Here is a 17,248-nt window from a genome sequence, read left to right as displayed (position 1 = left end):
AACATTTTCTATTTATATTTCTCTTTATTAAATCAAAAATCATCCTCTGTTCCTAAGCAGTATTACTCCAAAGCAGAGGTGAAACATCTCCTTTTCCAAGGATCTGAAAACAATTCTGATTTGTAAATTAATGAAAGTCCCCTTTCAATTCCTCATATCCAATAAATCCCTTTGGTAATCAGAACCAATGATGCTGCCATCTTCAGTACCAAAATTACGTCTCACACATGGTTTATAGAAGCTAGAAGCAAGACTGCAATGAATACAACTCTACTAAAGAGAAATTCACCCATAGCACAAGGTGAAGACAGCTTCTGTTTAGAACATTTTAGGAAATGAAGAATTAACATGCATAATCCCTGAAAGTTCTGTAACATATCTACCTAGAAATTTACCTATTAATATAGTAATTACTTAACGTACCATCTGAGGAACAACATGTACTGCTTGCATTTTAATATGCAATGTTAATAGAAGGGCTGGCAATTCAGCATAGTTATTTATTACTACTAAGTCAAGAGCAGCATGGAAGTACACCACAAATGTGACTTCTGTAATTAAATATACCAAAGCCATCAGCAAAACTGAATCATAAATCACCACAAAGGAAATTATCAAAAAGGGAAGTTTTTCAAAGCTTTGTAAGCAAGAGCAAAGCATAACTTAGAGTAAGCACAGCAATCTCTCAAAATTGGATACTTTAAGTCAAGTCTTGGACTGGATCCATATCCTGTCCAGCAGGCTGCTATGAAGAGCGAGGTTGGAAAAGCACGTAAGAGGTAAGCATGCTGGTAGCATAATAAGTCTTGCGGTTCACACAAGACTTGCCTATACTATGTACTGCTCAAGGTAGAGCAAAGGGTCACTGTAAGCAGAAGTTTAAGAAAAAGAATCAATGCTGAGCTCAAGACAACATTTCAAAAAGTATATGAAGCACTAGCAAAGGAAAAGGGCTTTTAATTTTGAAAGTTCATCTGAAAGATGAAAAGAATTGCCATCTTTATAGCATATAGATAATTTGTAGCTAGAAACCATACTAATTTTCTTTATCGCTTCATTGATTTCAATGCATTTAATATGCTTGCCTGCAGCTAGTATAGATGACAGACAGCTTTACTTGGGAATTGTCCGTAGTTTAAAAGAATTTTGATTCCTCTCTAGAGATCTTTTTCATTTACATATCAGTCATTTCAGAGCTTACTGCATACTTGCTAGGCTTCTCCTGAAGCAGAACTGCTTTGCCTGTCCCACCTGTAGGTACCACAGCACACCGGTTATCTCCTCACTCTGTGACATTCTCCAGATACTAAGTGCAAGCAAGGTACAATTCTGCAATCATATGCACGCTTAATTCGACACAGTAAGAATCCCCAAAGACAAAACACCAGTGAGTTTGCAAATGCAGGCGTATAGGAGAAGATTCACAACATTAGAGTCTCTGAGTATTATAACGTGAAGTATTTTTGGGATCAGTTTTTATTGTGTTGAAGCAAGGTCTCCAAGAACAAAGCATTCAAATATTTTACCTTTTATGCATTAGTAACTTAAGTCCTGCTTTTTACATTTTGATTTTTTTTCAAGTATAAAGCAGTAGTTATAGCTCACAAAATTATTTAGTACATAATAAGTTTGGTAAGACTAATGGCAAACCACGCAACCTATTAGTAAGTAATTTTTGTTGGGGTGGGCTCCCCATAGGCCAGTACCTTGTGTGCTTCTCTTATGCAATATTAAAATTTATTAAAAATAGTAAAACAAGTCTGCATGTTTACAGATACCATTTTCTTAACTCAGAAGTCAGACTTAATTTCTGCAGCCTGACACAATTAAATGCTTTGACGAAGTCCTTTAGATTATTAAGCTAATCAGTCCTCTATGCTTTCAATGTAACGCACTCCTTTGTTTTTCCATTACCAAACTCAGGCAAGCCAAGAGCTACTGACTCATTAGAGAAAATCATTAACTTTTCCTATGAAACAGCAAAGATTTAGTCACTTGACATTTCTAGCACCAAAGCATACAGCATCTCCAAGGAACACAAAACAAGCACGGCTGCAAAGTAAATGTTTGCATTACTGCTTGGTTATATTAGGCAGTTTGGCAAAAGCCTATCAGTCTAAGCTGTGTGGCTGCAGTCCACCCAGTTTTATTCTTCCCTCAATGTGCCTGTCCAAGCACTTGTCTGACCCTGCAATGAGCTGGTTCAGGAAGTTAAGCTGGCAAAAAACTAGCCGTACAAAAATAATCCCACAGGGAGGGCAGGGCTGCAGCGGTACCGACTTGGATAGGCTGGCTAATGCTGCTATGGAACCACATAAATTATTTATATAGTCCCCCTCCCCCTGCCCTAAAACAAGATGTCAAAACAAGCCCATTACTGCTAGACCAGGAATAAGGGAAGTAAAGACAGATAAAATGGCTGCATCCCTATGAAATCACCACCTCTTGCTTTTACAAGCATTCCACAAAATACTTTCAGATGGCAAAGCATTCCAAGAACTAACTCATTTGATGAGGCTATTTTCAATTACTAAAAAAGACACTTGAATGACTTACCAGAAACATTAATTGATGTTCCTGCATCAATAATTCCACTGTTAGGCCTTACACAGTATCTGCGTGGTGCTGTGGTCTTGACTTTGAAGCACACATTTCTGTCTGTAGGATTGCCGAGTTTCAGGTTTGTAGTGACAACATCTGTGAAAGGGCCTGCGGAAGAAAGCAAGAGCAGCCTTTAAATCACAACAGAAAGCACTCCTCAAGCAGAGGCTGAGCAGGCTCCAGATCCCTGCTCACAAATCTCATAAAGTACTGAGATGTTTGGCTTCCCTCTGTGGCACGCACGGTAACCGCGCACGCAGCCCGGGATGCAACAAGGCTGCGGAGCAGCTTGCTCATGGCACCACAGCTGAAGTTGGTCATTAATAGCAAACAGCAAGGGGGGGGATCATGTATACGTGCTGCCAACACAGCAACATGGCATTCAAACGGTGCCAAGTCCTGTGCTGTATCAGTTATTCCCCTCCAACACTGAACCAGAGTAAAGGCAGGCTCGCAGGGTACCACGTACATCTGTGCATGGACAAAAATAGGTGGGGTATAAGGAAATGGTTCTGGTTGCTAGAAATGGTACATCAGAAGCAATCTTCATAAACAAAATCCTGCCTCAGAGACAGGAAATAACCCCATGGAAACAGGAAAGTTCCCGGCAGCTGACAGCACCGGCTGTGACTTCTGTATCAGCACAGCCAGCTCCAACCCACCGTCAACTTCTGCAACACCGAGTGCAGGCAAACACATTTCTCGTAGGCTCACTGCCCACCTGAAACTGCCCAAATCCCTTCGGTTAGAGCAAAGGCTGGCTACTGGTTTTCTGTAAGGCACCGATAAATCAGGCAGGCTGCATGCGACTGCACTGCTTGCTCTGATCACGGAGAATTAAAATTAAAGAAATATAAACACAATTTTATCAACTGTCTTCTGCATAAAAAACAGTAGCTTCATGCCTGAATATTTTCATCTCCCTTCAGGAGTGAAAGTCCTAAAATTTTAAAAGCAAATAATCATTTTTATAATTAATACTAATAAAAACACACACTATTCCCCCATCATCCTCCTGCTCTCTGCAGAAAATAGGATTGGTCCTCGGCTGCAGCATGGTTGGCTTTAAAGCACTTAAGATTGCTTACTTTTCTGATTTATGACAAATTCATCTCCTAAAATGCTGCTTAACACAGCTGTGCAAGGATTACAGTCCTGCAGCCACAACCCTCAATCCAATTTGTTTTAAGCGATAATTAAACAAACACAAAGAGACGGCACCCCGGCAGCAGCATGGGACCACGCTGCTCGCGCTCCCAACAAGCCAGCCCTGCCCCTACAACACAACCTGGCAGCAAAAAAAGTGAAGCAGGGAAATTTTCAGATCCGATGACAAAGGTTTCACCAAATCTGGGCCTGGTGATGAAACATCAGGATGTGAAGGAGAATGAAACAGGAGTTCTGCCTGTGTGCTGCAGGCGGGGAGCCTTCAGGTCTAATGGAAAAGAACCGGGCAGAGCAGCTGGGAGTTGTTAAAGACGTTCAACTAGCAGAAAAATCCAGCAACCATTTACGTATGTAAAGACAGTAGCAGATCTTCAAGGTAGATCTAACTGGGGGAACTCTAATGTGTCGGAAGGAATTACTTGATGCCTCCGAGTTATGGATGTGCCCTAGGAAGCTCGAGCACAGCACAGAGGGAGGGTCAGGGCCGTCTGCCCGCGGCCCTACGTGTGCAGCTGTGTCCTCGGCAGCTTCACCAGTCTGCGTGCTGGGATAGATTTCCCGGGGGAAATGCCGTGTTTTCACTTGGCTGATCCATGAATGCATGCGGGATTTGTGCGCCCCAGCTTCGAGCTGCTGTTTGTAATAGTAATATGACAAAAGTCTGCGTGTAAAATAATTTCCAAATGGATTTACTTACTGCTAACACGGACCATACCGAAATCGTTGGCAGCAAAACCTTTCAGCAGACTGAACTCATTTCTTGTCTGCTTGACTTTTCCTCTTTTTCTGTCCGCTAGGCTACAGAAAGTTTTTAGATGCGTTTTCCCCAAATTATAGGTCTCACAGATCAGCCAGCACAACTGCACGGCGAGGCTGACGCCCGCGCGCAGCAGACGCGTGCCAGGCACGCTCCTTCTGGCACCGCCGTCCAAACACCGTAGGCAAAGCAAACAGGAACAGACAAACGCGAGATTACAGTGCCATTATAGGTGTTCTGAAGTGTGTAACAGAAGAAGAAATAGACAACCGAGTACTGCTTGGGTAATTAGGGCACGGCAATGAAATACTATCGGCCTGGTCCCTGCCTTCTAAGAGCAAGGCCCGCGGCCTGCCAGCTCCGGCTGGGTGAAACCCTGACAGCTGTTGTTAAAGGATCACAGCCGACGTTAGGCTTTTGGGGGGAGGCTGGGGTGTGTAGGAACAGACCCTGGGTTAAGCACAGCCTAATTCTGTACTGGAGATATGCCTTTGCTTTCTAACTGCTGGATCTGAGCATTTCGGGTAAGGGTGGGTTGGGTGTTAATGGCCACACGAGACTCACACATCGATGCTGGGGCTTCAATTTTCAATGCGAGGCAATGGAACTTCTGGAGCCAGCTTGAACCAAAAGACTGTATTTGTGATTGTTTTCAATATTGTTGGAAAAGCAAAGCTTATATTTCTGTAAACACCAACCCAGCAAGTTTAAGGGCAGGGTGCTTTCCAAAATGACATTTCACACTTAAAACAAACAAACAAAACAAACAAGAAAACACTTTTCTCCCATGTTTTTAAAGATCATGAGAAAAATGCCACTGGTGTCATCCCAAGGATAAAGTTATGAGAAACTCAGGGTCTGTATGTGCATCATCTGACACGGGTCGCCATGGGAGCGAGCTGTCCAGAAGGAAGAATGCGGCAAATTGAATTTGGTGCTGAAAGTTGGGAATATTCCACAAGGACCGACGACAATTTCCTGCCAGTTAGGATAAAGTCAACTTGTGTTAATACAAACCATGGGCATCTAACGTAAACAAGCAGGTACCAAGACGAAAAACGAAAAAACCACCACAGATGTCATATTCATGCAACAACAAGCAACAGTGAGTGTCATGTTTTTTCACATGGTCTCTTTTCACCAGGGTTAGTTTCAAGCTACAGCTGTGGCTTTCCACCCAGGAGCTATGCATACAAGCCTTCACATTTGAAGATCACAGCATTATCTCAGAATTTGCCACGCTCCATTTCCTATTCAAACACCAGTGCTGTATCAATCTTTCCTAGGAGTGTCATTCCGCAGCGTACTGCATTATAATATCCCAGATCATTTTAGTAATAATAAAAAAGCCTGAGAATTAGGTCAGAAGAACATGATGTCAACTCTATTTAAATTTTAAATAAGTCTCCTCGCAATAAAAAGAAGCGCACATAATTGTAACAGCAAATCCAGGCTGAGAACTTTTTGGTTAGCGCAGTGCTTCACTACAAGCTTCGCACCACTGGCTGCTCCCAGTAACCGTGCCGCACAGCTACTGCACTTGAGCAGAATCCTAAATACAGTTTTTCCTCATCTTAACTGAAACTTCGTGCTTCAGCATGGCCAAGAAACAATCTTCATATATATGTACTTGCAGTGCTGCAAGACTACTGCTGGAGCATGGTCTGGCACATGAAAAGTCAGCGTAAGCATCAGAGGCAGAGCTTTGATGCCACATGCTTGGGCAGGAACTCTGCAGATTTGTATGTGCAAATACAACCATTAATACTTCTTTATAGTTAACTGCAAACTTGCAAGGCTGCAGTCTCACGGCCACTTGATCCTCGCACGTCTGTCTCGCTGCTGCAAGGGGAGGTGGTCTGACCTCTCCTCTCCACCAACTGCTTGTGCGAGCTGCGGTGTTCATCTGCTGCACGGAGAGCTGAGCCAGGGAGCTGCTTAGGCTGAAAATTAATACACTTAAAAGGCAGGGAGTGAGGGAGAGGGCAGTGGGGAAGAGAAAAAGGAGAATCAGTTTTCAGCCAGATCGAGCAGCACTCAGACACTGCCATCAGGCAAACCGCATCTTCCTGCGCAGCAGCCTTCTGCCAAATTGAGGCACTAAGGTCTCATATTTAGCAGGTTAAAGCTGGCACATCTAGGTGTACGCTCTGCAGCCACACTTTCCCTTGAAGCGTTGGCACAGTCGTTTGAAGTAATTAAGGCACATGCCTAATTTTTTGTTGTGTGTTTAAATCTAATGCAAATTCTTATCTGCTTAACGCTGGGCATCCCCTAAAGCAAATTTCCTGAACTGGTGCTTCTCGGAGCAAATGCAATACGTGGTACAATCACAGTCATGTCAGATTAAACCGGTAATCAGTAATTAGCATGGGTAAGAATAAATTCCCTTGTTGTTCCCAGAATGTCTTAGATGCACTTCCATCACCTTTTCCTAAACAACAATTTTCACCCCTTCATCCCAGCACCACAGACGTTTATCAGAAGGCAGAATAACCAGAAATACAACCAGAGCCTCGAGCGATGCAGCCGCTTGCAGTTCCATTGGGGAAAGCAGCCGAATGCACCACCAGGAGGGGAAGGACGTATTTCACCGCGGCTGAATCCCATCGATGTGTCAGATGAAAGTCATTAATCACATGATAGAGTCATCAACCTTAGAAAGGTAACCAAGGAATCTTTAACAAGCGAGATGGTAGAAAGCCATAGAAGGGGAAACTTAAATTGTTTCATGGCTTTTCTCAAGAGCCCAAGCCGCACGCATTGATGCATCCTAACTAGATGTCCACATGGAGCAATAACTCATCGACTGAAAGAGCCACATTTACTGTGTGTGAGTGAGAGCGTGGGGGCTGAACACGATGCTTCAGGCTCCCTTCCCCACTACACACACGCAGTGCCTGCACACCCGCCCCTTGTCCCAGCCCCAGTACATGTGAACCTCCTGCTGGGTCCCAGCCAGCATCACCCTGCCGACAGATCGAGGGCTGCCCAAAAGCACAGCCAGCTCTCCATCTGAGCAATTTTACCCCTCAACTTCCAGCTTTCCTTACCACTATATCCAAATTGTTTCCCAATTTATTATGCATCTGACAGTACTGATTTTGCTTTCTATCCCCAGCTTCTGCCATTTTCGGGGGTGGCTATCAGCAGAGCGATGGTTAAAATAAACACACTATTGGCAAAACATTAGCAAGAAGGCTCAATAACAGGTGTAGAATTGCCTTACTATACACTTCTTTTTAAAGTTACATATAAAGTTGATGACCTTTACAAACAAACTCTGAAATGTCAAGCAATGCGTTCTGAGCTATCAGCCAGGTGCCTGTGAATCAAGAACACCTAAGATCCAATCAAACTCTCCCCCTACCTTACTTGTCTTAAGACAAATCACTTAAGGGCTTGATCTTCTGCTATTAAAAGCCTTAAGAGTTGACAGCAATTCCAAAACAGGAGCAGGTTTGGACCCTTAGTTTGCCTCTCTGTGAAGTCAGGAGAATACTTACCTAATTAAAACACTAATCTTCACAAGATTTTCTGTAAAAAGCACTGTATGCCAAGTTTTAATCATCACCACCATCTGGCTCTGGAGACATTCATAATTAAGTGAGCATCAGCAACTTTTGAAATCAAAGAAGTCGAAGAATGAGAAACAAGAATTGCCTGTGTTGCATAAACATCTTATTTTACAAGTAACTCCCTGAAAAGACCCAGCTATCCCAAATTTGGTAATGATGTTAAAGAAAAAACTTAGGCTGCTTTTAATGCTCATGTAAACCACTCATAAACCTGTCAGTCTCAGCTCAGGTTTTGTAGGGAAGCAGCTAGAAAAGTGTGCCCTTGTGGAATCAATTTCGTTACTCTTACTGTGCCTATCCTCACCCAAAGAGCCCTTGAAGCAAGAACGGAGGGAGGGAAGTGGCCACTTCCACTTTTGCTGTGCTAAGCAGTAGAAGCCTTGCTGAAAAAAATATTACAAGAAGTGCCATCCAAATCCCTCTCTGTGAAATAATTTATGCAGTGAGTTTTGTTTTTTTGTTTTTTAATATCATGTAATCAATAAGATGATCTACAAGGTGGGAAAAGGACACAGAAAGCCAGCAGAATTACATGATCCAGGTGCCAAAGTTGGATCAAGGCTGGCAGTAAATGATTTCATTTGGATGGATTAATCGGTGTCCTTCCCTGGCCTATTTTGACACAACCTATTTTTGCCAGAGCATGCCTCATGTTCAAGAGGAAAGAAAGACAAAAAACAACCATGAGTCTGATGACTATTTTCAGAACTTCTATTACGATGTAATTTTTGTCACCTTCTATTCCTCAGAGCATCATTAACAGTTTGATTTCACAGTTGTAAGAGCTGTGAGGCCACACATAAGGTTCCAGGCGAAATGGAAGAATGTCCTTCACGTAATTTTGGTACCGCTGCCATTTATTATTTTTTCCCCCCGAACTGATGTGTTCAGAGTTTTATTAGACCTGAGCATTACTTATAGGGATCTTCAACACCAAAATAACGTAAGAAGAAATATTTTCTCTATATCCTCAGCTTTGTGCAGATTTCTGCATACAACTGAATAACCGAAGACCGATAGCAGCTGGCTAGCTTTTAGAGGTGTATCTGTTTCAAATGTGCTTTCATATCCTTTTAGAACCGACTGCCAAACATATCATGTTTCTTTGTTCACTCCACTCACAAACGCCACACATATCAACTCTCTCCAGGTAGGAAAACAGCTCAGAAAACAGTGGCATGCTCTCTTTTCACAGTGAAATAGCATCTACATCTCTTTCAATAACCAGGAAATACTAAGTCTTCCATATAAAAGATAGCTCCTTATTTCTGCACAGCTCGAAGCCTCACACGGGTTGCTGGGTGGGTACCAAAAGGATGCTGAAACACAGCGCAGGCCCCCGGGGAGAAGCGTGGATGCAGCAGTGGAGTGGATGCAGCACCATGGCCTGGTGCGCAGCCTCCCCTGGCAAAAACAGTGCTGGCTGAAGACTGAAGTCAGCACGAAGCATCTCCCTGGAAGAGACATCACGGTTTTATCCCCCTCCACCCATCCCAAATTACCCTTTTTTCTTGTACTTCTTGCAAAGTAATTTTCCCTGGTCTAATTTAATCACTAATCTCCATTTCAGATGCACATGCAAATGGTAGGGAAGGAACAACATAACTACGCTAATTTTATGCTCGTATATACTCTTCAAATAGACAAGTCTGATGTGTAACTTAAATAGCAACTGAACAAATATTAACTGCAAAATTATGCATAAATTGCAAATACCAGAAGAAAAGAGCAAAATTAGAGATTTTGGGATGCACAATGAGTAGCTGCTTTTCCAAGTTTAAAAAAAAAAAAGTCTAAATAGGCAGTGAGATACTAATTATATCTACAAATTAGGAGGAATCCTGAATTTAGCAAGATACATTTCTTGGGAGCCATTTAAAACTAGCCCATTAACTGTGCTTTCAAGATCAAAGGAAAAAATAAAACAAAAACAACTCAGAAAATTAGTCATAAGCAGTGAGAGAACTTAATAAAGGGGAAAAATACCTGACAGTTTATACCACTTGGCATAGAACAAGACAAATGTGTGAAGTGGCATTCTACAAACCTAAACTCCCATACGCATTATCTGCATCCCCGTATGGGTGAAATCAAGAAATTCAGAGTAAAAAAAGCTATAAAAATATTTTAAAAAATACCTTACTGCCCTTTGACCTTCGCTCTCAGTCTGGTGAGCACGTAGGAAGGCCAGATGAGAAGATACTGCAAACCAGCGGAAATTATGCATGCAAACACTTTGAGAAGATGCAAAATGCACTGGTAAGTCACATACTGCAAAATGCAACAGCTGCAAATATAAACAGGCAAGGGTGACAGTCCAAACACACAACTGCACTCTGGAGTGGTGAATTTCTGCTTGCAAGAAACATTAGAAGCACCAGCAAGGATAAAATAACTGGCTAGATGAAAAAAACAGTCAGGGGAAAACCAAAAGTTTTTTCTTTTTTTAATTAGAGTTCCATAGTCACTTGACATGGCTTCTACAAACACAACTAACTTGAATCAAGGCTTTAGAAATGTCTGCAAAAACATGAGATTTAGCTGCATAGTGAGTCCCACACCTACACGATTTTATAATTTGCATCGAAAGTAAACGGATCACCAGGCAAACCTCCCCCTTCTCTATTTTTTCCACACCTCGTGGAAACCAACCAAGAAAACAGGATTAAATTTAGAACTATGAAATCTTTAATCCACAGCACCATGGTATGAAGGGCTTCGTTTACAGCTTGGAAAACGAGACACTAAGGTAGTTTGGTAAAGAGATTATTTTCATAAAGTATTTATAATAATGTGGGATAAAAGTACTGCATGCGGCAGCAGCACCCAATTTGTACAAACACGTACAATTGTTTTTGGGGCCAGAAGGCTTCCAGTGGAGGTAAGCACTTTTCAGAGCAGCTGTAAGGCAGAAAGGACAGGCTTGGTTAACACGCGGTAGGGTTATCCTGCTAGTGTGAACACTCAATCACTTCTGTCCATGTGCATCTTAATCCTGCACTGAATTAAACATGGAAATGGTGATTTGCTTTGCATACGTTTTCGGTGACAGCAAGACTGGGACAGCTGCTCTGGACTGATGGCACAAATCCCTCCTTCGGAGGCGTCGCCTAGCAGGCCAAGACTTCAAGCTCACCAACAGCCCAGGCACGTTATGGATATTCCATGTGTCTTTGACAGAGCTCTGAGTCTACAAAGGAGGTATGAAAGGATTTATACATTGAATAAATTTGGGGTCAAAAGTCAGAAAGAGAGATTTGGCACGAGGCTGGCCCTTAATTTAGATAAAGGGCTGTTTAAATATTGATGTGTATAAGCAGCACAGGCTTCCTTTCGGCCTCACTTATCACTTCACACGGTGAGGGAAGCAGGCCTGGGCCCTCAGCCTAGGCAGGCTCTGGCTGAAATCACTCAGGTTTGGCTTACAGGGAGAAAACGATGGCTTACAGTGGCACGGTGATAACGTGAAAGATCATATTCCCTGCAAAAACGAAGATGAAATTGAGGTCTGAAACAACAGCTGGTACCACAAACAAAACTGTTGCAAACATCATCAATAAAAGCTCTCGGAGCCAACCAACTGCACTGACAGAAAAAGCAAAAAGGCTGTTATTGTACCAACTGTGAAATGCTTTCAGTAGTTATTAGTTGTTCCCAGCAGGGAGCAAACATAAGACCAATATGGTAACAAGATAGTAGAAAATGAGTGTGGCTGCAAGACGTGGGCAGAATTAGCAAGGGTCATTTGACTCCCACATTGTCTCCGGCGAGGCCAAAGCCGTGTTTGGAGGAGCTCTGAAAGCAAGAAACAAGACAAACCCCCAGGTCAGCCAGTTTTCTGCAGAAATTGCATTATAACACATGCAGAAGTCGCTCACTTGATCCAAAGCGCATTTGATGCAATCAATACCTTCTAGAGCGGGGTGCATGCAACAAATTAAGCTTCTTTTGAAGCGGGCATTTGTTCGTAGATGTAAGCTGAGCTGAGCTCATAAAGTTGGATCACTCACTATGGCAATGATGCCATTTTTCCAGTTGAGTTTCAAAACAGATCCAAGAATCTATTTAAAGGCTTGCGCTGATTTTTACAATCCTAATTCTGAATTAAAGTACAATTAGGCAAAATTCAGCCTTGTATTCAGATGCAGCTCACTTATTTAAAAAGATTTTTTAAAAATTTCTTTTTGCTTTGATTTATAAATGATTTATAAGACATATTAGGTGATAAGACAGATGCAATCATTTTATTTCCAGGGAGAATAAGCTATCAGAAACTCCTGTGCTGATTTTGACTCCACATTCCCGTTTCACAGGTGACAAGACATAACACATGGCCTGGTGGGCTGCAGCTGGTAAATACACGATTTGCTGCTCTGCACATGCGTGAATCTGCATCTGCTATGACACATTACCTGTCTGTAGAGAGACAGTCACTCCTTACCTTCAATATAGTATATTACCCAGGCATATTTTCTGAAGCAATGAACAGAGGACACATGCCATCGCCAGCTCAGACTGGCATTCTGCCACCGAGGAGCTTTCAATAACCAGCTGGACAGCCTTGTTTGTCACCTATCATCGCAACAGTTCCATAGCTCAAACTGAGCACATCTTTCCACTACAAGGACCTCTTAAAAGAGCAGTTCTATGCTTTTCCTACTAAAAATTAGCTTAGCTGAAAATCGGTGCACAAACTTCAGATTCCTGAGGAACTGGAAATTCTGAACGTACGTGCCCCTTCCAATATGATCAGCTCTTTGCCTTTATTGAAAACACAAAATGCCACAAACCTAAGAGAAGAAGTAAGCTCCAAATTATAATTGCTCATGCTGATTTTATCACTGCATTAGGCTCTTCCTTGAACTAGTAATACTTTGATCCCACTAATGCTCATTACTTCAACTGCAATTCTTAGAATCAATGCAGTACAAAATTATTCAAAAGCCCTTAACCCATCCATTGCACTGGCTGAAACCTTCAGGTTGATTGTGAAATTTTTGGAAATAATCTTAGGAGACCTAAATATGTTAAATATATTAAATTTAACAGAAAACGTGGCTAAACTTCTTTTATTTGCTTCACACATCCCAAATAATCATTATTTGGCTCCCTAACCAAAGATGCATTCTGTTCTAAGTTTCAAACTTTTGTCAGCTCACACTCGTACAATTCCTCCTCCTTTCCCAGCAGGGCCGTGTCATGTCTCTAGAGCGCAGCACACCAGCTGATTAAGGAAACACCGTCTTTAACTTATTCCACCTTTCAAAAAATGAGACATATCACTAAATAGGTACAATGCATCATTCTGTTGCCTTTATCTTCAGTTCTTCTCCTCCAAGCATTGCTCTTTTTAAGTGAAGAGTCTATGGAAAGCCATGAGGCAATTATAAAACTAACGCACGTGAAATTAGAATAATTCAGTGAGATGCAGCAAGTCTGTCCAACTATAACGAACTCTTAATAATTAGAATAAAACTACTGATTTTACCTAAGTTGCGAGAATAGCTGGCGTAAGATGAACTACAAATATTTAAGTGTCACCAAAAAATGACTAATGAACTATAGCTTCATACAGATTTATGAAGCCTGCCTGTTATATAAATACTGTTCTCTTTTTGAGTGTAAAACTTGATCAAATATGCAGAAGGATGTGAAGGTTTACTCATATTTGATCTACCAATGATTTTATTAGGAATTGGGCTAAACAGAAGCAAGCACAGAATGGTACATATTCCAGCAGAAGAGCAGCCAGCCATTGACACAGCAGCTTTCAAAGAGTAAAGAAATCCTAGCGCTGACTGCCATTATGCTGTGAACACCAGAAGGGCTCTAACAGTTTAAAGGAAACACTGTATAAATTTTCAACTTAAAAGATGCATATTAATTATCCTAAAGAGGCAACTTCTCATAACGCTGTCAGTATTTTACATTCTTAAACAAAGCCTGTTCCAGCAGCAGCGATGAGAAATCCCTGTTTATCCAATAGAGAACAGGATGAGCAGGCAGCCAAATCCCTCTGAATACCCCCAGTGCCTGGGCCTTGCACACAGATCACGACAGGGAGGGAGCGGTAAGCACACAGTTGAGTCACAACATCCCGCTAGGTCCTCAGCCTTTCTTCCCAGCCCTGACAACAGCAGATTCAAGGCTGATCACACGTCCCAAACACTGCCAAGCCGCTGGACCGAAAAGCCTTAGCTCAGTCTCCGGTAAGAATTGGGCATTCGCATCGGACAGAGGAGGTTTTGCCAACCTGCAAGGCGCGTATCTGGCTGTAGCTTGCCCAGATGCACACAAAGGAGCTCAGAGCCATGCACCTGGGAGTGTGCTGCAAGGGCTGAGGCCACACCTTTGGCCGCAGCTCTGACATACCCTGGGGATGCAGCAGAGCCAGCGACGGGCGATGGCTTGGAAGGAACACCGCTGGGCCTGGAGCCACTGCTGGAGCAGTATGATTAAGAATGGAGAGTACAGGTCATTCCTGTTTGTTATTGTGCCCTTCGCAGAAAGCAGAGCTACACAGAGGCGTATTGCAGGCGTGCAGGTGGAAAAAATCACGCACCGGACACAGGAAACTGCATTTGCAACTGGCAGCAACTTGTGCTGGTTGGCGAGGAATTAATGTGGTTGCACAATACTGCTACTTGCCACTTGGGGAGCACTGCAACAGAGTGAGTGCTGAGTCATAAGCCCAGGCTCACCTGTAGCAACCCCCCAAAACCCCTCTGACACGCATCACAGCCCACGCCACCTCCACCAGCTGGCACAAGCCCTCTGCCAGCCACCCCCACCCCAAACTGCACCTGCAGAGGATGCTGCAGCAATTTCAAGCAGCTGAAAACCCAGGTGGGTCCTAAAATAAGTTCAATTCTAACAAAACATCACTTGCTGGCACTAAATAAATCTGTTCCAGGTGGGCCTGTGATGCTGGAAGGATGGATCTGCCTGACTGGGAGCCATCCTGTGAAGCAAATGAGGCAGTGCCCCATAGCACAAGTGTGGCACTGTAATTACCAATGCTATCAAAACACATCTAACTAAAGGGGCCAGAATTACACACCCCTGCACAAGTTTAAAGCTCGTGCTTCCTTAAGTCTGGTCCTCGAATATTGTGATCTAATTCATGGCAGAAAATCTCATTGTTGCATGCAGTGTCTTTGATTAACAAAAAGGAAGGGAAACATACATGCAGACGTCACACACAGCACCAAGGGTCTTTTTCACCATTCATTTCCAGTGAAGTCTCAATGATAAACCTATAGTTCAACGCTTTCTCACCTAGGCAGCAAAACTGCAGTGACCAACAGAAGTCACTGGCACAGCTGCACAGCTGCTGTTGCACATGAGCAGGGTAAGGAACGGGCACCTCCAGCCACACTATGGTCAGAGAGGAGTGTCCTGCCTCCCGCTATTCACAGCTGCATTTCAGCGCAGCACATGGTGATGCTATTTTGGAGCGTGTGTTATGGTGTAGGAGATGGAGAGGAAAGACAACCCCTGCTCATGCTCACATGCTATGAAAAGCAATTCTGGCATGAATATCTTCTTTGATATTTCTACAAAAAAAAAAAAAAATAATAATAATAGACAAATGGTATTTTGAAAGACCTAAACACATTTAGAAGAACTGCTGCAAAACGAGGGGTTACAAAAGCTTCTTAGAAAAGGTCTTCAGATCCTTTCTTTTAAATGAAAGCAGTGGCTAACAGAGACTGCTGCAATCCCACACACTGGGACACACAGAATGAATCCTCACTTCGGTATCTTGTTCCTGCCTCCTTTCATAAATGTCACACCTCCCTCTAGATTTTATATTTAAGAATCAAACAGAGCAGCGTGACAACAGCATAGCCGATTATTTTCTGCATTTTCTACCCGTGTGCATTTTGACAGAGACCTCTATCCATTTCCAGCGTTTGTGAAACTCGGTTTAGGATCCCACCTTGCTGCTGCTGCCGCCCTAAAGCGTCGAATCTTTCGGGCACACCAGTGAGGAAGCGGAGCCGCACCGGTCGGCAGCGCTGCTGGCACCTGGCAGTCCGCATCCGCACGCGCTGAGCACAGCAATGCTTTGCACAGAAATGCAACTGTTTACAGAGGCGAGAGAACCGTTGCTGCCACATTAGCAGGCAGCAGGCCACCACAACAACAGGACGAGAATCGCTTAGAGCGGAATTGACTTCATGAATACTTCAAACTGGCCTTTCCTGAATGAAGGCCGGTGGTCAGCACTGCCTGTCAGGAAGGGCTGTAAGACAGGATTTATTGCCAAGGCATATGAAGGCTATCCATAGCATTAGGCCTACTCCAACATTAATATTTAAGCATACTTTTAAACTAAGCCATAGATTAGCTGCAGCTAGTCAAGCAACATTGTACATTATAAGAAGCGTACGATGCTCGCTAAAGATTTGACAAAGAAAACCTCCACGGTTGGTGGATTTAACTTCAGCAGTCCCAGATCCTCCACTGAGGGCCAGGCAGCCTGACTAGTTAGCTTTACCCCAACAACACCACCACCCCACGGTTTTTGGCTAGTTTTATACCTGCTTGCAACCAAGTGATAAGAAAACGCCCCAAACCACAATTAGGTGCCCCTGGCAAGTCTGTACCAATTAAGGCCCCGCTTCTTGCCCGCCTCAGCTTCCTTGATGGAAGTAACGTTACTGACATTCACAACAAGCATAATTAGATGAACATCAGCCCTTAACATAAACAATATTAGAGCAGTTTGCTTCTTGAGCATGTTTGATTCTGCTGCCATAACAACATGCAAAGACTTCAGCCTGCAACAAAGACACATTCAGTCCAGCCAGGGTTTATTACTGTGCCTTTTGGTAAGTCCAGTTTATACTAATAGTTTATATTGAAATATTTAGTATTAAATACAGGCAAAGACTTCTCCTAGGTGTAAAAATGTTACGTGAAATGTTATATGAAATGTTATATGTAAAAGTGCTATACTGCTTTTGAGTAAGCAGTAATTTTACCAGATGCCACCAAATAGGTCGCTATTTTTAAAAAAGGAAGATTTGCCAGATATTCATCCGAAGCTCTACAGCACCTCTGACTCCTGCAGCATAAATAAACTTGCTGAATGCTTATTTGTAATCCCCGAATATTGCATTACAGCAGCGCTATCCCT

At 42.9% G+C, this 17,248-nt stretch overlaps 1 protein-coding gene across 2 annotated transcripts in view; it reads right to left on the bottom strand.

Annotated features, from left to right (window-relative positions):
- VAPB (VAMP associated protein B and C) overlaps positions 1-17,248 on the bottom strand; it is a 29,192-nt gene that overhangs the window by 11,421 nt on the left and 523 nt on the right. For both annotated transcript variants that reach the window (XM_084296720.1, XM_084296719.1), the window contains exon 2: positions 2,557-2,709. In XM_084296720.1, the coding sequence (XP_084152846.1) occupies positions 2,557-2,709 (153 nt within the window). The remainder of the gene's footprint in view (positions 1-2,556; positions 2,710-17,248) is intronic.

The sequence above is a fragment of the Netta rufina genome (assembly GCF_964035555.1).
Source record: "Netta rufina genome assembly, chromosome: 16".
Classification (NCBI taxonomy): Eukaryota; Metazoa; Chordata; class Aves; order Anseriformes; family Anatidae; genus Netta; species Netta rufina.
Note: the sequence above shows the minus strand (reverse complement) of the source record. Positions and strands in the feature narration are given on the sequence as shown.